Source organism: Anabrus simplex, chromosome 1, assembly GCF_040414725.1.
Source record: "Anabrus simplex isolate iqAnaSimp1 chromosome 1, ASM4041472v1, whole genome shotgun sequence".
NCBI lineage: Eukaryota > Metazoa > Arthropoda > Insecta > Orthoptera > Tettigoniidae > Anabrus > Anabrus simplex.
This window is the reverse complement of record NC_090265.1, coordinates 737,926,825-737,951,300: the sequence shown is the minus strand read 5'-3', so window position 1 is coordinate 737,951,300 and position 24,476 is coordinate 737,926,825. Positions and strand designations below refer to the sequence as shown.

General features: G+C 39.0%; 1 protein-coding gene across 5 annotated transcripts in view; it reads left to right on the top strand.

Annotated features, from left to right (window-relative positions):
• MED23 (mediator complex subunit 23) overlaps positions 1 to 24,476 on the top strand; it is a 507,528-nt gene that overhangs the window by 118,103 nt on the left and 364,949 nt on the right. For 4 of the 5 annotated variants that reach the window (XR_010858539.2, XM_067136122.2, XM_067136119.2 and 1 more), the window contains exon 5: positions 17,971 to 18,258. Coding sequence is in view for 4 of the 5 variants with exons in the window: in XM_067136122.2 (XP_066992223.1) it covers positions 17,971 to 18,258 (288 nt within the window). In the remaining variant the exon portion in view is untranslated. The remainder of the gene's footprint in view (positions 1 to 17,970; positions 18,259 to 24,476) is intronic. The other variant, XM_067136121.2, reaches the window with a different exon arrangement.

The following is a 24,476-nucleotide window of genomic DNA, read 5'->3' as shown; positions in this document are numbered from 1 at the left end:
AAGAGTATGTAGCAGGGAATAGTATTCTTTCGTGATCAGACGAAGTGTATACTCTCTGGCTTGACAGATACTAATCAGACATGGCTGCATGCAATGACATTAATAAGGGTGAAACTCACATATATCAGTATATTAAGGAAAGTGTTAATTGCTTAGCAACCTGCTACAAAGGGACGAATGTATTGCGGGTTAGGGTAAACCTTTACCTGCAATTATTGGAGTGATCATTTAATGATTCGATTTTATGATTACTTAAAGTTGGCTGAACTTAGAGACCTATCAATGTCTGATGATTCACCGGCGGGTAATTCCGGAGAGAATAAAACAAAAATGAAGTAAATCAGTCCAGTAGAATGGATGGATGGATTTGCCAAAGCTGCTTTACTAAACTCTGTTGATATACAGCTACATAAAATACTTTGAGAAAAGAGTAAACACGCATAAACCGAACATATGGTCGTAAGATTAGCTGTAGAAGACCAAACTCTGACCACTTCACATTGAGCAGGGCTGGGCATGCACCACATTGCAAGAAGCGTGCTGTGCTCTGCTCTTCTCCACATTCATACAAACTGGAATCTACACTGAAGCACCACTTCTTCAGATTCACCTGCATCTCGTGACTCCTGAACACACTCTGTTGAGAGACTTCCAGGTCCCCCAGTTTGATGTGTGACCAGGAGGGAAATGTTTGACCTGCACCTTGTGACTCTTGGATGCAGTCTGTTGAAAGGCTTCCAAGTCCCCCAGTCTGCCCTGTGATCAGGAGAGAAATGTTTGACCTGCACCTCGTGACTCTTGAACACAGTCTGTTGAGAGACTTCCCAAGTCCCCCCAGTCTGATGCATGACCAGGAGGGAAATGTTTGACCTGCACCTCGTGACTCCTGAACGCAGTCTGTTGAGAGACTTCCAAGTCCCCCCCCAGTCTGATGTATGACCAGGAGGGACATGTTTGACCTGCACCTCGTGACTCCTGAATGCAGTCTCTTGTGTGACTTCCAAGTCTCCCAGTCTGCCCTGTGTCCTGGCAGCTATTCCTGTACTAATTTCTGGAGGTGCTATACCGGCAAGACAGTGGAGCTTTTCCAGAGGTGTACGACACAGAAAACTAGTGATAATTCGGCATCTCTCCTTGGGTGCCACATCCGTGGTTTTGGCATGGCGGGACTGGCAGGGTAACCAAATTATCTGAAGAAGAAAAGAGGACGCCTTACATAAATTCTCTAATGAAAAAAATTGTTGCGTTACGTACTTCAACATGTAATCTGTCCCTGTGCCCAAACGTACTTTTCAGATGAACAAATTTGTTTTAATAGTTTTTGACAGCTCTTTGTGATTGAAAAATGTCATGTTTCCAAAGTTATACTGCACAGTATCAGGGGCTATTCTCTTCCTTTCTCTTGACCAGTGACTTTGCATTTGAGAATTTACTTACTCCACATTGTCATTATGCAAAGGGATTGTACTTGGTTTAAGAACTCAGGAAGATTTGCAGCATTATTGCCAACATCTTTCATGTGTTAGCAATGAACAAAATTCAGAATTTGTTTCATTTCCTTTTATATATTGCTGAAGATGACAGAAATCATCAAAGCACTTATTGTCATCAATATTTACCCCTTTTGACATTAATACTGGTCCGCCTCTGTGGTGTAGTGGTTAGTGTGGTTAGATGCCACCCCCAGAGGCCTGGGTTCGATTCCCGGCTCTGCCACGAAATTTGAAAAGTGGTATGAGGGCTGGAAAGGGGTCCACTCAGCGTCGGGAGGTCAACTGAGTAGAGGTGGGTTCGATTCCCACCTCAGCCACCCTGGAAGTGGTTTTCCATGGTTTCCCACTTCTCGAGGAAAATGGTGGGATCTTACCTAACTTAAGGCCACGGCCGCTTCCTTCCCTCTACCTTGTTTATCCCTTCCAATCCCCCCTCAAGGCCCCTGTTCAGCATAGCAGGTGAGGCCACCTGGGCAAAGTACTGGTCTTCCTCCCTACAGGTATACCCCAACGCAGCGTCTGAAGCTCCAAGACACTGCCCTTGAGGCAGTAGAGGTAGGATCCCTCACTGAGTCCGAGGGAAAAACCAACCCTGGAGGGTAAACAAATAAAAAAGAAGACATTAATACTGCACAGCATGTCCAAATTTTTCACATAGCACTGTATTGCTCGACCAACATAACTAAGACAAGAAGTAGAAACTTCCTCAGCTTGCTTGCTGAACTTCTTGCACTCATCTTCGTAGCCTTCTTTCTCCATCTGAGATATTGGATATGTGATTGGGGTCGTGCGGCTGTGTGCTTGCATCTGGGAGATAGTGGGTTTGAACCCCACTGTCGGCAGCCCTGAAGATGGTTTTCCATGTTTTCCCATTTTCACAACTGGCAATTGCTGGGGCTGTACCTTTAAGGTCACGGCCGCTTTCTTTCCACTCTTACGCCTTTCCTATCCTTTCATCGGTATAGGACCTATGTTTGTCAGTGCGACGTAAAGCAAATTTTAAAAAATAGGGCCTATGTTTGTCAGTGCGACATAAAGCAAATTTTAAAAAATAAGAAAAATAAAAAACATCTGAGACATCATCATCTTGATTCCAAGTGGAACAACTTTTGACTCTAATCTGTTTTCAGTTGAAGTTTTTACATTTCCAAGTATTGACTTCATCTCTGTCACAAATGTTCCCGCTGTCTGCAATGCTTCAACATTAACTTGAAACATTTCCGTTAAAGAGTGAACAAGTAACAAGTACATCTCACTTTAGGTGGTTGTGACTGAGACAAAAAGAAAGATCTTAGAGCTGGGTACATTTCAAGCAACCTGTCCATTGCAGGAGAAATAGACAACCATCTCATCTCGCATTGGTAGAGTAATTGCTCGAGTTCAATGTCCACAAACTGCCAGACGTCTTTAAGCAAGTTAGTTCTTGCAGTGTGTGTACTGTAATAATTGTACATTTTCAGCACAACTGATTGTGTATCAAATACAAGGGCATCCATACAATGCTGTAGACCAGAGGTGCTCGAGCTTGGCATTTCATCCTGCAAGCGCACAGCACTGTACGCAGGCTGGCAGGCGATGAGTGTATGCTGTTCAGGCACAGCGACGTTGTGGCTATGTCACAGGCTGTGAAGGTTGGGCGAAGTTCTCCCAGTTTCTCTCGATCACTGCTGTGATACCTGAGTTTGAAATGGAAGCAGAAATTACTGAAAGAAAGAGGGCAGAAATCCATGTCATTTTCAATTTACATTGTAATAATAATAATAATAATAATAATAATAATAATGTTATTTGCTTTACGTCCCACTAACTACTCTTACGGTTTTCGGAGATGCCGAGGTGCCGGAATTTTGTCCTGCAGGAGTTATTTTACGTGTCAGTAAATCTACCGACACGAGGCTGACATATTTGAGCACCTTCAAATACCACCGGACTGAGCCAGGATCGAACCTACCAAGTTGGGGTCAGAAGGCCAGCGCCTCAACCGTCTGAGCCACTCAGCCTGGCAAATTTACATTGTAAGGAATAAGTTATTTATGTTCATTGCAGTTTATGTATTTTGACCGGATACGATAAAGAGTTATGCCTACAACCTCGCATAGTTTTGTAATTTACGAAATGAATTACAATTTTCACTATTATATTTTAAGAGGTGCTTTTAGAAACATCACTAATATAATTAATCAAGAAGTTATGGTCAAATGTTCCACCTTAACATTACAAAAAAATTTTTTTACTAATTTATTTAAAAATAACGGAACTTTTCATCTATCCTGTAGACATTTGACCATACCTTTTTGATTAAGTATACGTACGACAATATGGGCTTTGTAATGAAATTTATTTTATACAATGATTATGCCAATGAGGCAAATAAAACTAACATCTATTTGAATTATAAGATTTAAAAAATTTCTACAGGATAGATGAAATGTTCTGTTATTTTTAAATAAATACATTTTTTTAAAAAATTTAGTATTGTAAAGGTGGAACATTTGACCATACCTTTTTGGTTAAGTATACGTACGACAATACAAGCTTTAAAATGAAATTTATTTTATGCAGTCACTAATATAATACAGAGTTAAGGAAGATAAGCTGTGGTTTGTGGTTGCTTGGGTTTAAATTATCTGATTAATTCCCAACAATCCAATCATGCTTATCGGAAATAACATTAGTTAGGTTATTTATTGGAAGGCATACTGTATATCTATTTGGTAGGCACATTTACATTTAAATTGCCTCGCCATTTAGAGGCTAGCTATTATCATCAGACGCCTGAATGAATGGGGAAAGTTGTATAACACTAAAACACTATGCAAAATCAAGCAATAAACTTGTTGAATTATGTAAGTATATTATGTTTTGCTGAATGAATAACAGGAATTTTATATTTTTAAATGGAAAAAAGTTTCTTTGATTGTATAAATATAAGAAAATAAAACTGACTGTTTATATCAGGCGCAGTATAAATCAAACCAGAATATCTTGAAAAGGTCGGTTTTCTTGTAATTATAGCGTTTAGTAAAAAAGATTACCTCAATCATCATTTTGCTGAATTCTGGAGGAGAGCTTTGTATTCACAGTTGAACGTCGCTGCTTCCTTCCCTGCAAAATGTATTTGCTCTTTTGCTTCTCTGTGACGTATGTTTGCTACGTAAGTTGCCCGCATTTACGTCAGACCAGCCCAGCTGCACTGGGCTAGCCTCAGTGGGCGCCCAGCTGAGCACCTCTGTTGTAGACGTTATCTGGCACAAGAGCAGACATCCAATATCTATTCATTTATCTCCAGTTAAGGTTTTCAACTTTGAGTACATGTTATTATGAGAACCTCCTGGACATTGTATTGAAGTTATCAACAGAAAAGGCAATAGTTTTTCGATGTAAAATCAAACTTTTTGAGTGATGTTTTCACATAATCTGCAATAGTTTGTGCAGTCCCATTTTGCTTGCTTTGGAAGTCTTAAGTGTTTGCACTGTATTCTGCCATTTTTCCAATCAAAGTACTGAGTCAGGGTGGGAAATAACTTTACTGCTAGGTGATTGCTAGTGTCTGTAGTTACATCACAAAACAACATGCATTTCATTGTGTCTGACACTGTTTGCACTGCATAAGGAGACAAATTGAATTCACAATTGCTTCCAGTTTTGTGCGGTCACTTGAGATTTTCTTTGCAATTCCTTCTTTCTGCTGCATGAACATCATTGCTGGCTTCTGATTGTATGAAGAAACTCATTATTGTTGATGACATTTATCCACCTCTGACAGACTTTTTTTGTTTTGTAGTTAAAACATGAGTTTCCAAATCTTGCGATCCTTTATTTCTGACCAAAACAAATGTACCTGCATTACAGACAGTGCACTCAGCTTCATATTCATTCCGACCATTTCCAAAACATCCAGGTCTTTTCTTCATTCCGTCTGTAAATTTTCATTTACTTTTAGGCATGTTTACAGATACATTTCGGTACAAACTATGAAAATGTAACAAAACTGCAGATTTTAAACCACAGTTCACAACAGGTGCAAGCAACAACGAACAGTTACGAATTTACGATATGCAAAGTTTCACATGCTCCTATTCAGTTGTGGCTAGTCAGAAGTTGGAAAGTGTGTCTGATGATACGCTCGATTGAGATTGATTGACCATTAGTGTCGATTGAAACAAGTGTGATAAGCTCATATTTTCAACTCTTAACATTAACATTTCTGAAGCAGAGACGATTACAAAAGTGATTTGATAGCTTATTCTACACTCGTAAAATTATTAATTAATAACATTAGAATTGTATGACCCCAGCTTGAAAACCTGGACAATTGTACCCTTTCATGAAAACCCCCCTAGATGACGGTTTCTCAATAAATAAAAAAGAGGACTTGTCTGGTGTATGGTAATCCTGCATAATGGGCAAGCGTACTCAGCTGTAGAACAGCACAGCACAAGGGCAGATGTCTCCACTAAATCTGGATGTGCACCCTTAACTGTTCCAGTTAACTTCCCTTCGATGTTATTTGTAGCAATCAATTTCTGATTAATGTTCGAGCAGTGCCGTCAGAACGTCAAAGCACAGTTAAGAGTAACTCCCAGATATTTGGGGGTACTGCAGTGTTCCAGTGGAATGCTTTCCCAGTTGACTTTCAAAGTATGCAGAAGCCTACTTATTCTTCAAATGGAAAGCACTAGCCTGTGTCTTAGACGGATTATGTTTTATTAATGCTATTTGCTTTACGTCCCACTAACTACTCGTTTACGGTTTTCGGAGACGCCGAGGTGCTGGAATTTAGTCCTGCAGGAGTTCTTTTACGTGCCAGTAAATCAACCGACATGAGGATGACATATTTGAACACCTTCAAATACCACCGGACTGAGCCAGGATCGAACCTGCCAAGTTGGGGTCAGAAGGCCAGCTCCTCAACCGGGATTATGTTTTAGTTGGTTCTTTCTGTAATAGATGTTGAGTGTGTCAAGAGCTTCATACAGTTTCTGCTCGATGAACTCGAAATCGTCCCCTTACCGGGTGAGTTGGCCGTGTGGTTAGGAGCGCGCAGCTGTGAGCTTGCATCAGGGAGATAGGTGGGTTCGTACCTCACTGTTGGCAGCCCTGAAGATGGTTTTCCATGGTTTCCCATTTTCACACCAGGCAAATGCTGGGGCTGTACCTCAATTAAGGCCACGGCTGCTTCTTTCCCATTCTTAGGCCTTTCCTGTCCCATCGTCATCGCCGTAAGACCTATCTGTGTCGGTGCTACGTAAAACAAATAGCAAAAAAAAAAATCATCCCCTTGAACAGTTATGGCTCTATCATCAGCATGGACAACATTTTCTGTTTGATCTGGTAACGGCTGTTTGTTGGTGTGAACATTGAGCTGCAGTGGTGCAAGCACACTCCCTTGGGTCAACCCATTCTTTTGTCTTCTCCACCCAGTTCTCTGTCCCTGAAACTTTGGTTTTGAAGGAGATTTCGGATGACACAGATAAGATGGTAGTCCTTATAGACCTTTTCCAGGAGGGGACAATGATTAAGAGTATCGTAAGCTGCTGAGATGTGTATGAACACAGCTCCTGTGATGTGGTGCCTATAGAAACTGTTTTCTATGTGCTGAGTTAGTTTAATACCTGTGAAGTGCAACTCTTCCCTTTCCTGAAACCAGCTTGGTGTGAAATCAGAAGTCGCTCTATCTTGCCTAACAATCTGTGTAAGATAACGTTGTTGCCGGGAACAAACCAAATTTGTGAAAATGAGATTTTAGTACCAAAATTTTAAAATGGCTGCCATGATGATGTGGCAAAATCTCCAATGTGTAAGAGAATATTAAATGGGTTAAATTCCACAAAATATTGTACCTCCTATGTGGCTTAGCATTTTTATTGATGGGGAAAATATCCTTTGTGCTTGAAGGACATGTAGGAGTATTATACAATGGCACACAGTACTCATTTTTCTCCTACAATTTCTAAAAGTCTGTTGGCTCTGTGGAGATGTTGCTGATGACTAATCAAGCCAATCTTCGCATGAAATGTGTGGCCACACAAGTATCTAAAGGTGGGCGGAGGACACGTTTGGATCTGACATAGTTTCCGCTTTTCATGTGTTTCAATTTCTTGTCTGCAACTTACCTGCTCAAACAGTTAAGACACCTTCTGCAGTAGCTTTATGCCAAAGAACACAGTTTTGTGCAGTTGTTGCCCAGTTGTTAGCATTTATGTTGGTGCTATTCATAGTCTTACGCCGGTCTTTAAAGCGTTTCGAAGGAACACCTTGAGGCCTTTTTGCCATGACCCATCTCACTGTAGAGAAGTTGTTTAGGCAGTCTGGTATCATTCATATGCTGTGGATGTGACCAACCCATCTAAGCTGATGAGTGTTGTTGAAGGCTTCTATGCTGTTCATACGAGCCTTGTCAAGAACTGCCACATTATTCATGATAGATCTAAGTTTCTGCGGATATATTTCCCGTATATGTGAACAACAGAGGTGGTAGAATGCAATCTTGTCTCACTGCTTTTGACACTCTGAAGGCCTCTGATAATCCACATTCCAGCTTGACTTGGGCAGTGCTGTTTTTATATAAGCTTATTATCAAAGCAGTAAGATGAGGAGGAATGCTCATTTCATGCAATACTTCTGAAAACTTGCACCAGCGAACACAGTCAAATCCTTTCTTGCAATCTACAAAGGAAATCAACATTGGTATGTTGAATTCATACATCTTGTCAATGAGTTGTTAGATAATTAAGTATCTGCTCCCTTGTACCTCGACCTTGAACAAAACCTGCCTGTTCTGGAGGAATTTCTCTCTCGACAAATGGCCTTAGGTGCTGGGTATAACATGTAATAGGACTTCGCTGGCATGTGAGACCAAAGCAATAGTTCGATAGTTACTGCAGTCCAGTGTCGATCCCTTTTTGTGTAAGGGTATGACAGTCTCGAGGCCATAATCCCGTATTCCACACTTTGCTACAGATTGAATGGAGTAAGACAATTGCCAGATATATTATCACTGCTTTGTGATTCTTTAGATGTTGAACTGTCTGTTCTACTTTACTTTCCAGGATTAGAAGCTCATGATCAATATTAGAGCTCATCTCGTTGATAATATCAGAATACAGCTGCATGCAATATTCCTTCCATCTTTCAGTGATCTGTTCTTTTTCACTCAGAAGCACTCCATCGCCGCTTTCTACAGCGCAAGTCCGTGGTTTAAATTCGCGTGTTATTATCTATCTTAAGTTTGATGATGACAGTGCATAGTGTGCCCAAATTTTGGTATACTTCCTTTCTGGCCTTACTGTACTTTCCTTACCAATGATATTCTGGCAGCTTGAGGAAAAAGACCTCCTCTAATGACAGTTCTTGCAGTAAATACAGTATATCCTGTGGTCGACAAGTAAGATGACTGAAAATCTTTCAAACAGTATTGACCCATCACATCATTCTTAACCCGTTCGGTGGGCGATGCGGCGAGATCCGCAGCAATAAGTCGCTTGCTCGGTGGGGAACGCGGATATATCCGCCGATTCATATTATATTTTTTTTCTCAGTTGCCTGCCTGCGGAGGTTTATTTCCTTTTCAGCAGCGTATTCCAGATGAGTCTGCCCTCTGATGTGAATTTTTTCAACTATGTTCTCCCAATAGCAATGTGTCATCCATGAGTTGCAACATAAACAACGCAACTGACGTCCGGGCAAGAACGACCTAAGGCCTAATAGCTCTGCGCTGACGATTTAGCTCAATGCCTAATCGTCCCTTGGATGTAATAATATTGTTGTAGAAGGGATTTATAGAGATTATGACACTGAACAGTCCTCTCTGATGACATTTTAGAACTGTGACGTGATTTAGTTCTTCCTTCACGACTGGAGTGTGTGTTTATTGCGTTTATTGTGTTTATTGCGAGTTACACAACATTTTATTATCGTATGCATCCGTAATACAGTCATATTTTCCGATTACCATCTGAACTGCTGAGACTAGGGTTCTATTCGATCTTTTTTCTTACATTTTTTTCTGCTAAAATATCGATAACGAATTACCGGCCCCCACTGTTAAAGGAAGATGATTTACAGGTGATGATAAACGAAATGTTGGAGTTTAGTGGAGAGAATTGTGATATTAGTGCAGTAAGTTCTCAAGTAGCGATCATGACAGTGACAGTTGTGACGATAATACTGATTACAATCCAACCATTGCAAGATCTTCGTCAACTTATACTGAAAATGGACAAAGGAATTTCCGCTTTGATCCAAATTTCCATTGTTATGTAAAGAGTGTTTTTAGGGAAAACGAAACTGAGCGAAATATTTAAATTACTTTTTTATGATGAGATATGCCAGAACATAGCTGAACAGACAAAAGATGCCGAGCAGGAAATCGCACATAAAACCCAGTTTAGTAAGATGAAAGGAAGGAATCGAGATCAAGACCGTGTCCAAACAAATAAGGACGAAATAAAGCTTCTTATGGTCATACTGTTGCTGCAGGGGATTGTACAGAAACCTAAATTAGGACACTATTTCTCGCAATCGCTTGTTCACTACACCTATTTTCTATGAGCTGATGACACAAAAGAGATTTTTTCTCACCAGATTTAGAGGCCTGGCCAGCCTCCTGACCCCAACTTGGCAGGTTCGATTCTGGCTCAGACCAGTGGTATTTGAAGGTGCTCAAATACATCGGCCTCTTGTAAGTACATTTACTGGCATGCAAAAGAACTCCTGCGGGACTAAATTCCTCAGTCTCTCAGAAAACCGTAAAAGTAGTTAGTGGGACGTGAAGCCAATAACATTATTATTATTATTATTATTATTATTATTATTATTATTATTATTATTATTATTATTATTATATGTAAATGGTCCCTTTCGGAACACACAAAGCTTTATTTATGATTTCGTTCGCGGTGGATCCAGGATGCTTTCATCTGTTGACTAAAGATCCTTTTCCTTTCTTCCGTCCACTTGGTACCTGCTCTTTTTGGTACTTCATTCTCTGAAGTAACTTCCCACTTGTCAATTTTCTTTCTATATATTTCAATTCAAAATGTCTTCAGGTTGAATTTGTGCATTCTTCATGTCCGCTTTTGTTTGTTGTATCCAAGGAAAATTCTTCAGTTTATCAACTCTTTCAAGAACTTGGTGGGTTAGTCTATTTTCTGGAAGCCTCTTAACATGTCCATAAAATTTTAGCCTTCCTTTCCTGAGGTCTGCCGCAATATTAGATAATTTTTCTGTGGATTTCCGGGTTTGGAGGCGGTACCCTTCTCCCTTGTGTCATGGTCCTAAAATTTTCCTCATGATTTTTCGCTCTTCTTTTGGGATATTTTCCAGCTCGCCCTTTCTATGAAGCGTTAAGAGTTTCCCCTGCATATAAAGCCTCAGGTTTGATTACAGTATTGTAATGTTTAATCTTAACGTGGAGAGACATACATTTTTTGTTGTAGATTTCTCTTGTTCTCCCATAAGCCCTTCTGAGTTTTTGGACACGGTTGTTTTGGGCCATTTTCTCTTGTCCGGTTGGTTTGAGAATTTCGCCCAGGTATTTGAAGTGAGGGACTCTGTTGATTTGTCCGTATTTTGTATTGAGACTATGGATGTCTAGTTTTGCACAGAAAAATTCAGTTTTCTGGAAGGAGATATGAAATCCGACCTTTCTGGCACATTCTTGGAGAATTTCAACTTGCTTTATTGCTGTGACTTCATCGCTGGACAAAAGGGCCAAGTCATCCGCGAAGGCTAAGCATGGAATTTCAAGCTTGTTTTTTCGTGTCCCGGTGTTTACTGGGTTCCAGCTATTTTGTGCTTTCAGTTCTTTTTTCCATTCCCGCATCACCTTATCTAGGACGAGGTTGAAGAGGAGGGGTGACAGTCCATCTCCTTGCCAGACACCAGTTTTTATCAGGAATTCGTCTGAGATTTCTCCCATGAATTTCACTCTTGACTTCATGTCGGTGAGGGTCTGTTTGGTCAAGTTTAGCGTTTTGGAGTCTAGTCCTTGTTCTTTCAGGATGCTGAACAGAGATTGACGATCAGTTAAATCATAAGCCTTCTTGAAATCTACGAAGGTACAGATGATTGGAAGGTTTCTGAGGGCCCTGAATTTTAGAGCGGTTTTGAGATTGAAGATCTGTTCAGTGCATGATCTGTGAGGGCGGAACCCAGCTTGATATTCACCAATCTTATGCTCTAGTTGTTCTTGTATTTTTTTAAACAGGCATGCAGAGAAAATTTTGTAGTCGACTTCAAGGAGGGAGATTCTCCAATAGTTGTTCACATCGGTTTTGTCTCCTTTTTTGTGAAGTGGGTAAATCAAGGCACATTTCCAGTCTTCTGGGAGTTTTTCCAGATTTTCTGTATGATTTCTGTAAGTTCCTTGAGTGAATTTGGACCAAGATTCTTAAGGAATGCTGCAACAATCCCGTCTCTTCCTGAGGTTCTGTTGTTCTTTAGTCGTTTAATGTGGCTCTGAATTTCTTCCTGGTTTGGTGGAGGTGATTCTGGGTGAGTGAAACTGGATGCTTCTTCAAGAAATCTTTCAGTGGGTTCGGGACAGTTAAGAAGTTCTGAGAAGTGCCGTGCAAGTTCTTGGCAGTTTTCTTTATTAGTAAGCACCAATTTTCTGTCTTGTTTCCTGAAACATAAGTTCTGTAGAATGTATCCTCAGATTTTTTCTGTGAATGTTTTGTACAAATCCCTTGTGTTGTGGTTTCTTAAGTTTTCTTCAATTGACTCCAGTTGTTCTTTCAGGTGCTTTCTTTTCTCTTGCCTGATGGTTTTGGATACTTGTTTTCTGGTCTCATAAAATTCTTGTTGAGTTTTCTGGGATTTTCTACTGTTGTATTTCTGAAACGCAGATTTTCTTATCTCTAGGGCTTGGTTGCATGTTGAGTTCCACCAGGGGTGTTTTGTATTCCTTTTTAAGGGTACCATTTCTCTTGCCTTCTGTATGATTTTGGTGTGGAATTCTTCCCATGTTTTCGCTGGTTGATTTTCCCATGCTTCTTTTGGATCCGTAACAGGAACCCGTTTTATGTCAAATTTCTGTTGTTGGATTTTCTTGGAGTAAATTTTACTTCAACTCTTGTGAGATAGTGATCAGAGTCGATGTTAGCTCCTCTTCTCACTTGTACATCATGTACCTCTTTCTGTAGCTGTTACGAGATAGCTACATGATCAATCTGAAATTCACCAATGGATTCAATGGGGGACCTCCAGGTTTTTTGTTTCTTGGGATTTTTCCTGAGGGATGTGGACATGATTTTAAGGTTGCACTGTTGGCATAGTTCAATGAGTCTTGAACCACTTTTGTTGGTAAATTTGCGCGCCGGGTAGAGTCCAACAGTTTTCCTGTGTTCCTTTTCTTGGCCGATTTGTGCATTGAAATCGCCTAAGAGGATTTTAACGTCATCCTTTGGAATTTTTGACATTACTTTTTCAAGTTTGTTCCAAAATTTGTCCACGTTTTGGGGATTCTTCTTGTTGTCTATATTTGTAGGGGCGTGTGCATTTATTAATGTATATTTTTTATTGGCACACTGAATCCTCATGGTCATTAGGCAATTGCTGATGGAATTAACTTCTTGGATCGAGTTCAATATACTTTTATTTACTACGAAGCTCGTACCAAATAAAGGGGTCCTATTTAGAATCTTTTGGTCTGTTTTACTTTTGAATATACGGTAGTTTCCATAATCCAAGGTGGCATCATCAGTAAATCGAGTTTCCTGCAGGGCAAGGATAAGAATTTTTTGCCGATCAAGTTCTGTGAGTAAATTTAGTAATTTTCCTGGTTGTATCAAAGTGTTGATATTGAATGTACCAATGTATGTGGGGGTTTTGTGGGATAGTTTACCAGAGAGCTCCGACTCTCTCCCATGTTTTCGTGGTTGTCCAGGTTCCCCAGACCACCTGGGGTAATGTTGTTGCTACGCTCATGAATCATGTTTGGCTTGTAATAGTAGATCCAGCAGTGCTGGGTGCTTAGAACCAGGGATTGTTAGTTCCTGGAGCTTGGTATTGCCGCTGCACCTACAAGGTGTCAGACGTGGACCAGGAAGCCGGTGGATATCACTCAGACGCACCTGGATTTTAAACAGGCTTTTTATTACTGTCCCAAAAAGCAAGGGTGCCTCTTCCGCCAGTTCCGCCGTACCAATGATCTTCATCTCCGCCTTCACTGCCGTTGAGGTCTTCACTCGTAACCCTGACCTGGGACTCTTACCAGATGATACACACCGGGTCAGTGTGCTCTGGGACTCACATAGGCAGGGGCGCTACTCCCTGGGCAGGGCTGCCTCCGAAAAGAGTCCCTACCTGCTACGTGAAGCCAATAACATTATTTATTATGATTATGATTATGATTATTATTATTATTATTATTATTATTATTATTATTATTATTATTATTATTATTATTATTATTATTATTATCATTGGAGCCTCCGTGGCTCAGACGGCAGCGCGTCGGCCTCTCACCGCTGGATACTGTGGTTCAAATCCCGGTCACTCCATGTGAGATTTGTGCTGGACAAAGCGGAGGCGGGACAGGTTTTTCTCCGGGTACTCCGGTTTTCCCTGTCATCTTTCATTCCAGCAACACTCTCCATTCTCATTTCATAGCATCTATCAGCCATTAATAAATCACTTTGGGAGTGGTTACCCCATCGTACTAATAGCCTATAGCCTACCTGCTTCATTCATTCCATCCCTGACCCGGTCAAAGACTGGAAAACAGGTTGTAGGTTTTCATTTCATTTTCATATTATTATCATTATTATTATTAGATTTTCCTCCACAGCTTTATACAAATCTCTGACAATGAGGTGAATAATGCACAACTTCTTCCAAAAATATATGAGATAAATCCAGTATTTGACCGCCTGTTAGCAAAATTTTCGGAAGCTTATACCCCTGATGGCAAAATGTCAATTGTAGACAACCTCTTGCTATGGAAAGGGTGGCTAGGGTGGAAAGTTTACATAACAAGAAAACGATCCCATTTCGGAATGGAATTATATAAATTATGCGAAGGCGAGACAGGTTATATAACATGACCTGCTTCTGTGTGTATCATAATGAACAGCTGTAAAAGACGTAACACTCTGAACACTGTAAATACTGTAAATATTACCTGTATTGTAGTGTAATATAGTCCGTGTGTGTCACTTAGTAATTGTAGGGAGGCTATATAAACTTGATCCCTCGAAAGCGCTAACCAACATAACAGAAAATTTCGTGAGTATTATAATTTATTCCATTGTACATCTTTTAAGTACATGTAAAATTTGTATATCTACAATTTACATATAAAGAAACATTTATTTCCAGGCAGAGATTGATAGTAAACTGCCTAAAATATTCAGGTGAAAGTTACTGTATAAACAAAAAACAGAGCTTTGCTGTTAGGAAGAAGCAATCTCGATGTCGCAGTGTGAAAGCACTTGGTACATTTTTGCACAAAGTATTGAATTAATTTAATCTGCTTTGGACCACTTCAGTCAACCATTATGTGGTCATTTTCTTTGGTAAGTTTTCTCTCTGAATTGCCCAGTAGCTTTTAATTCGTTCCGATCTTTTCTGTCATTCCTCATCTCTAAATACCCTCTTTGTTGTGTGTCGTTAGTCTATTTTTGGTTTAGCCCTTCCCAAGCATAGGTTTTTGCTTGTGAGCGTAATTATTTTTTGTAAATATTTTTATTCTTAACACACATGAAAATGAAAATATGGAAGTACTCTAACAAGGGGGCATTCCCTACTCGTCACCACCACCGATTTTGCTCAAATTTATAGAACTTGCAGGGCTTGGCTAGAAATGGAAGTACCCGAAGTGGGAACTCCAGATGGCCAAGTGTACAGAAAATAAAAATAAAAATAAAAATTCGACGCAGCACTCCCACCGTATAAGCCACTTATGTTTGCGCGCACGCCGAGCAGTTGTTGGCTTGGCGTAGCGGTAAGAGCTCGGACTGGTAAGTCGATGCTCGTGGGTTCAACTCCCCGTGTGGAGAGTGGTTTATTTTCTGTCAACTTTTATATTATTCATTTTCCAATTAAGTAAAGAGGTGAATAGTTCATTTTATTTATTTATTTATTTATACACAAAAGGCATAGAAAAGGTAAAAAATTGGGATTTAATTGTCAGACTTTTTTCTAGCTGCGCCAAGAATCTATTGTTTGTGTACAGCCGCCAGGAGCAACCTTCACTTGTCAGGTGAAAACGAATCGTACAGCGAAACGACTATTCACGTTTATGGCACATTCCTCAAGGAGGGAGATAGCCAATAAAGGAGAAAAAAGAAGAATTTCTATTTGAACATATCGAGAAAGTTCGCAACTCCAAATTTTCTACAATTATGCGCTCATTACAAACATTACGTCCTATATGTCTTTTGCATACAAATAAATGAAATAAATTAAAATAAATGAATAAAATAAAAATTGAAAAAATATTCTTGACACGGCGAGTCGAACCCACGACCATTGAATTACTAGTCCAAGCTCTTGCCGCTGTGCCAACAACTGCTCGGCGTGGGCACTAACGTAAGTGGCTTATACGGTGCAAGAACCGCGCCAACATTATTATTTTTTATTTCTATTTTCTATACGCATGGCCATCTGGACTTCCCACTTTGGGTACTTACATTTCTAGTCAAGCCCTGCATGTTCTATAAATTTGAGCGAAATCGGTGGTGACGAGTAGGGAATGCCCCCTTGTAAGGTTTATTAAGTCATTCATACCTGATTTCAGGTCAGCTTGTAGGTATTCATATAATCTTGAAAAAATAAATCCTTAACTGCTGGTTTTAGTGCAAAAATGGCATAAGGCACAGCACAAAGTAGTGTCGATTAAGATCACTAAACAACTACCCTACTTCATAATTCACTATGACCACTGCTATAAATATTGAACTGGCAAATTCATTAATAAACATGTACAGTAACAATTTAACTAGTATTAATGATACAATTTTATACACATGATGTTGAGTCTTCCCTGACAGTTTAGAAACTTTCACTTGTGTGATGCATTTCAAAGCATGTATCAGGGTGTAAGAATGGCTTTGCTGTGCAAATTTTACAATAATACATAGTATCTTTTCTTGCTTTTTGGGCCTTACAGACGACACAGTCTACAGAACCCCTATTTCATTGTCTGTGTCTGCTTTGTCACTTAGGTTATTTTCGCACTCATTTGCAACAATTTCACTCTTCTCGCTTTCCCACTCATTATCACTCATTTCCAGGTATTCATCATCACTATTTAATATTTGTGACTCTATTTCACTGTCGTTTTGTATATATTTCCGCGACATAACATCTAGAAAAGGCAAAACACGAACTTTCACAATGTCAACAAACTTATACAAAGTACACCACTATGGAAACCGTGCTTCGTAACAAACACCTTCTTTGTAAAAATTCCAAATCCCTCTGTTTAGCCTACATAAAGACCCTGTCTGTACGCTCCTAGCATCTATTGGCTAATATTTCAATTCCAAGAGGAAACATACGCTTGCAAATGCGTGGAACTCAAAATTCCGCATAAACACATCTATCGCTCGCGTGGGAGTACACAGGATCCGGATAAAGACGTGTAACACTTGGGCTAAGGTTAATTTTTTTTTTTCAAGTTTCTTTAAATTTTTTGTTTTGTTTTGCAAATTGTCCAGAGTTATTTCTAGTTCTTCATATCCTGTCTAATTTCCTTAATCTATTCTACTTGTTGCTTCAGATTCCAGAGTTTCTCTATAATTCTTCTTGGTAATCTGGCTTCTGTGACTGAAAGAAAAAAAAAACCTCTTCCTCCATTTAGTATCTGTGATGGGGTCCAGTTCTCTGTACGCCATTTCATCTGGCACTATCCACCATTATCCATCTTTTTGATATTTTTTATTTATGCATGTCCTAGCTATTCTTCTCTCTACTTTTAGGATTTTGTCAATTGTTTCCCTGAGTGACTTTAAAAAGAGTTTTGCTTCCGTATGTCACCTCTGGTTGAACCACTGTCTTATAAGGTTTTAATGTAGTTGTGATCAGTAGACATTTTTTATTGTATGTAGACCATGTTAATTTTGAACTTTTATAATTTTATTAGTTCTTTCTTGCCATGCAGGTTTCTCGTCCAAATTATATGTTGTAATTTCTCCTAGCTATTCAAATTGTTTCACTATTTTTACTTTCCTGTTATTTACTGTTACAAGGTTTATCACTAGTGGATCTGCTACCATTATCTCAGTGTTTTCGAATGATAGCTGGAGTACTGTGTGTTGTGCTATATTTTGTAACTTGTTTTCTGGCCTCTTGAATGTTATTAGCTAGTAACACTAAGTTGTCTGTGAATCCCAAGCAATTTAATTTTTCCAATTTTTATGTTTTCCTCTTTGTGTCCTGTTGTTCTTGCGCTGCACAAGTCAGAGTCCGAATCAGTTGACCTAACCTTAACTACTTTTGTTTCCTCATTTAATCTCATTCTTGTTCACAGAAGCTGGCACATCTCTTATCGAGCTTCGTAGAGAGTTTTCGCCCAACGGCGCAGATGGTTTCCATCATCGGTCACTCCAAGATGCTGCCTGTAGTGGAACACTCTGGCTATGCTGACCATTTAATCAACCCGTGGAAACTGGACCCGACAACACTCAAGTTCACACTAAAGGGAAACCTTCCCTACGACCAAGAGCTCCTGGAAAGACAAACGGGATTATTGAGATATGTTCTAGAACAGCCGTACTCCAGGGATATGGTGTGTTCTATGTTGGGGCTTCAGAAACAGGTTGGTTATCAGCAGAAGTATCTGTGGCTAGATTCTAGGTTCATTGTATGAGGAATTAGATTACTGACTGTAATGCAAGGAGGAGAAACTGGAGATGAGATGGTAATACCCATAGCTTATAGAGACTTTCAGTACTCAGTCATTACATCCTAGTGCATTTTCAAAGTCTAAATTAAACATTTTGAATATAACAGTTCAGTATTTAAGTATTTGTTCTAAATTAACCAAAGATAATATTTTTTAAATAATATCACATAGGTTACAGAGAGAGGTGGGGAGGTTTAGTTTAGAGACAAATTGTTCTCAATTAGAATTGTCATAATTTTCTTCTTGTTCTTTTTCTACCGCTTTTCCCACACCTGTGGGGTTGCGGTTGCAAACTGTTGCACATGTGGATTTGGCCCTGTTTTACGGCTGGATGTCCTTCCTGACGTCAATCCTATATGGAGGGATGTAATCACTATTGCGTGTTCCTGTGGTGGTTAGTAGTATTGTATGTAGTCTGAGTGTGAAGAGGAAAGTGTTGGGACAAACACAAACATCCAGTTCCCAGGCCAGAAGAAGTAATCGGAGGCGATTAAAATCCCCGACCTGGCCGGGAATTGAACCCGGGACCCTTTGAACCGAAGGCTTCGGTGCTGAGCATTCAGCCAATGAGTCGAACAGTTAGAATTGTCATCTAATAATAATAAATAAAAAAAAAAATATGAATCAAGTGATGCATGCATACAAATTGAAACCTTGACATTTCCAGCGCTTTTCTGCAAATGAATTATACACTTTAATGCAATGTTTGTATTGAAATCTTCCTTGATGCATGTTCGTAAGGAGCATAAGCGAACCATTTCTGATGATGTATATGCATAGAAAGCAAAAGTTAAATTGAAACCACAACATTTCCTCATGGCAGTGAAATAATAAGCTGCTGCCAGTTAGACCCTGTGATGTCATCCTTCACCCGCCGTCTTCCTGTACCCAATTGCTATCTGCACATTCTGAATGACTTAATGTTTTAAATCTGTCTGCTAGGCCATGTAAATATAATTTCTAAGTCGGCTCACGAGGTATTTAAATCTGATGTCATTGTGGGAAGGGAAATTAAATTTCCTCAAGACAGAATAATAATGGCAACAAATCTCAGAATGTCACATACAGTAGACCATCACTATTTAGGACTGATGGGGTTAAGACCTGGTCCGAATTACAGAAATATTTTTTTGAATAGTTCTTTGAAGATATCTTCTTCTTCTATATGCCTTGCGCAGTCTCCCAGACGTTGGCGATCAGTATGGCGATCTTCAGCACCACGGTAGAGTTGTACAACAATTCGTAATCCAGTCCAGTCTTGAATGTTTTTGAGACATGATGTTCTTTTTCTGCATACTCCTCGCTGTCCTTCGATTTTGCCCTTTAAAATGAGGTGTAATACTGCATATCTTTCACCATGTACCACATGCCCCAAGTACTCAATTTTCCTGCATTTGATGTTGATCAGTAATTCTCTTTTAGAGTTTGCTCTCTGTAATAATATTGTTCGTTAGAGACGTTCCCTATCCAGGAGACTCTTAGCATTTGTCTATGAAACCACATTTCTAGAGCTTCCAGCCTTTTTGTGGTGGTTGTTTTTAAGGTCCAAGCTTCAACTCCATAAAGCAAAATTGACCAAACGCAACATTGAACCATGTGCTACCTCATTTTTAAGTTTTAAGGCGCCATCACACAGTAAAGCCTTCATTTTCTTGAATGCTGATCTTGCCATTTCTATACAGGTCTTACTTTTGAGAAGTACTGTGTCGTCTGCATATCTGAGTGTGCGCATTAATTTTCCGTTGACCTTGATTCCCACTTCTGTATCTGTTACTGCCTTAAATACAGCTATATAATATACAACGGGTGATTGTTTGATCTTCCCTGTCAATATATTGTCAATATAATATCAATATCTAATTTTATACAATGTTTTACTTGTACATGTTTTGGGAGCCTCAACTCCCTTCATCAGCATTTTCTACATCAACATCAACATTCCCCATATCTCAAGGTCTAATATTATTCTGTTTTACATAAAACATCGTCATATATAACACTATCTTTAACTCTTATACACACACTGACCATTTCTTGATAATGTTTGTTGTAATAGAACACATTAAAACATGCTGGAATACTTATAAACAGTTCAACTAGTTTTTCTTATGTTGTACAACACTTCAAAATACGTATTGAAACTTCTGATGGATTTCTTAGAAGAGTCTGCCAAAGATAAAATATTTTTTATTACCGTTTGTTCTGTTGTATTCCACTTAAGTGTAGGCCTATTAAAAAATCAATTATCATACTACCAGATTTAAAACCTTCATCTTAACCCCCATGGCACTTAACGCCCTTGAAAGGGCCTTGGCCTGCCTAACGACCGCTGCTCAGCCTGAAGGCCTGCAGATTACGAGCAACGAGCAGTCGTGTGGTCAGCACGACGCATCCTTTCGGCCGTTATTCTGGGCTTTCGAGACCGGGGCCACCATCTCACCGTCAGATAGCTCCTCAATTCTAATCATGTAGGCTGAGTGGACCTCGAACCAACCCTCAGGTTGAGAGAAAAATCGCCGACCTGGCCGGGAATCGAACCCGGGGCCTCTGGGCAAGAGGCAGGCACGCCACCCCTACGCCACGGGGCAAACCCTTTCTAGGGTAAACTGATTTATCATTAAATTATATGACTCCTTAGGACCTAATTGTGTAATTGATTATATCAGGCCAGCTGAAGTCATGCTTTGTTGTTGTTAGACTGGATTTTAAGCAGAGCGGATCAAACCTCCTGTCATGTTCTTGAATTTGTTCTTCTTATTCTAAAATAGGGAAAAACTATGTTACATGGACTAAAACAAATGCAAAAATATTATGCAACTATGAAAACAACATTGAACTTACATAAATTGTTGAAACGGAGGAAGCCTACCCGCTTGCCAGCCGAACACTTACTAGTACGTATGATTGCGGTAACCTAAGGTTCGATAGCTGCAGTCGCTTAAGTGCGGCCAGTATCCAGTATTTGGGAGACAGTGGGTTCGAACCCCACTGTCGGCATCCCTGAAGATGGTTTTCCGAGGTTTCTCATTTTCACACCAGGCTGTACCTTAATTAAGGCCATGGCCACTTCCTTCCAAATCCTAGCCACTTCCTGTCCCATCGTTGCCATAAGACCTATCTGTGTTGGTGCAACGTAAAGCAACTTGCGAATAAATTATCAGTTTTTGTATAAGGGTTAAAGATAGTGTTATATATGACGATGTTTTATATAAAACAGAATAATGTTAGATCTTGAGATATGGGGAATGTTGATGTTGATGTCGATGTAGAAATCGCTGATGAAGGGAGTTGAGGCCCCCGAAACATGTATGAGTAAAGCATTGCATAAAATTAGATATTGATAATATATTGACAGGGCGGACCAAACAATCACCCATTGTATATTATATGAAACTAGTCAATACTAAGGGACAAAAAATGATCAAATTTGTCGAATTTAAATACAGCTCCCGAGTAGATGTTGAGTAATAACGGGGGCAAAACACAGCCTTGTCGAACCCCTCGCCTAATTTTCATTTAGTCTGATGTATCACCATCAATCTTCACCACAGCTTTTTGATTCCAGTAGAGGTTTTCGATGATTCTTACCTTTACTGTCAATTCTAGTTTGTTGGAGTATTCTGATGAGCTCATCGTGTTTTACCCTTTCAAATGCTTTTTCATAATCTATGAAGCAGGCGAATACATCTTTCTGTTGGTCCCAGCATTCTTGGAGAAGGGTTGTTAACCCTTATAGGACCAGCTGACTATATATTGTCAGTGGCAATCCTTGCGAGAAGTATCGTCAGTGGTCACATTGGCTAAAAAGACCAGCTGGCGATATTTCATCAGTGGAATAAAAGGATATCGCTAGGCCAAATATTTTAACACGAATAATATGATGCTATATTAAGTGTCTTGAAGATCTTTTGGAACTGGTAGATTAAAGTTTCATTGAGTATGAGAGTCAAAGCGCGAAATAAACACCAACAAGTACAGTGCAGCACATCTAATGCAAAGAGCCAGCCCGCGATAACCTTATCGCCGAGCTGTGTAGTTTGCTGTTGCCGTTTCAACATAAACATAGTAATATAGTGCACTCTTCTCAATTTTATCGTTTGGTTGTTTGTTTCCTTAATTACGATATTTCCTTTCCAGAAATCTGATGAATCTAACAAGTAATCGTCAGATTTCTTGTTGAGTTCTGCCTACAATTCGCAACTAGTCATACGTTTACGAGAAACACTCATTATTTACAAAGGCGATGGCTGTATCACTCGAAACGGAAAACAAAAATCAAAATAATTATCAACTTGGAAAGGAGATACCGTAAATAAGTAAACAAACAAACGATAAAACAGAGAAGAGTGCACTAGGTTACTTGCCGCCTAACGTCATAAGATTATTATTATTATTATTATTATTATTATTATTATTATTATTATTATTATTATTATTATTATTATTATTATTATTATTATTATTATTATTATTATTCTTCAGCCATTATAGGACCAGCTGAAGAACTGTGAGTACCAAATGCAAGGAAGGATGCCATGGTGTGTGCATTGTGAATCATATTTGTAAATAAGTTTTTGTAGGTGTGGAAAACAACTAGAAACATTTTAAAACATTACTGTGTCAGTTTCAGTGTGTTATATTATAGGATTGTATCGGTGTTATTCAGAGGTTCTGGCTTTGTATCTATAAAATGTAGGGAAACAATGTGTGCTTACTGCTGTGTTGGTTATTTTTAGACTTCAGATCAAGATGACACTACAAATATTTTGTTAATTAATGCCAATCTGAACTCCAATAAAATTTGTGATAATGGATACATTTTTCTTATTTTAGAAGCTACAGATATTTCATTTCAACATTTAGAAATCATTTTTAGTACACACATATATATATAAAATATATTGTTTATTTTAAAATATTAATCTTGTTCAAACTGCCCCTGTTTACATCTCATAAGAAAAAGGGTTGTTTTCTCAAGATTATGAATAAAAAAAAAAAAAAAAATCTTGAAGAAACCTTTATTACAGACTAAGTTATAGGTTTCTGAAAGGAGATGTGAAAAATATGCCTCGAGCGCCTTGGTCTTTTTCGCCATACCACATGCTAAACAGCTGGTCTTCTTAGGCCTGGTCCTAAAAGGGTTAATCCAAATAGAGCCCCACGAGTTACATAACCATTTCAAAATCCAAACTGGGTATCTTCTGCCTGGTCTTTGCATTTCTTTCTTATTCGGGCATGTATAATTCTCAGGAAGGATTTCAACAAATGGCTCATTAAGCTTATAAGACGATATTTGTTGCATTCTTTTAGAAGTTGATTGTTTTGGCAGGGGAATGAAAGTAGATAATAGCCAATCCTTACGTATTTCTCCAGAGTTATATATGTTATATATTATTTATTTATTTGTTCATCATTGATAAGTTTGATAACTTCAGATGAAATCTCATCAGCGCCCAAAGCTTTTCCGTCTTTTAATTGTTTTATGGCACGAGTTACTTCTGATTTCAAAATTATTGGCCCATCTGCGTATTTATGATTGACTTGTACTTGTGGTTGTTTATCAAAAAAGAAGTCTGTAATATATTTTTCCCATGTTTTGAGTCTGTCAATATGATTTATAATAGGTTTACCAAAGTTGTTTTCCAAAAAATGGGGCATCTTCCACCTGAAGGTCCCAGTTACTTCTTTGATGACTTTATGCATATTAAAGGCATCGTGTTATTCATTGAGAGTCTCTATATTTTTACATTTTTCATTCATCCAATCCTGTCTGGCTTTTCTAATTGCTCTTCTAATTTGATTATTAATCTGCCAATAATGATCCTTGTTCGATTTAACACTTCTGCATTTTCCCATCAAATCTAGTATGTGTTTTGTCATCCATTTCTTCTTGTTTCTTTTGTCTGGCTGAAGGTATATTTTGCTTACTGTCAGGAGAGTGGTTTTTATTTACTTCCATTGGTTCTCTACCTCTTAACTGTTAAATGCTAGCTGCTTTAGTTCATTGAGTTCATGAGCAAGTTGGTGTTTCATTCGACAATTTCTTATTTTCCTCACATCTATTCTGCTTGAATGTTTGTTTTTATGCAAAACTTTTGATCTCATTTGTGCATCAGCGACTAGGGGGTTAT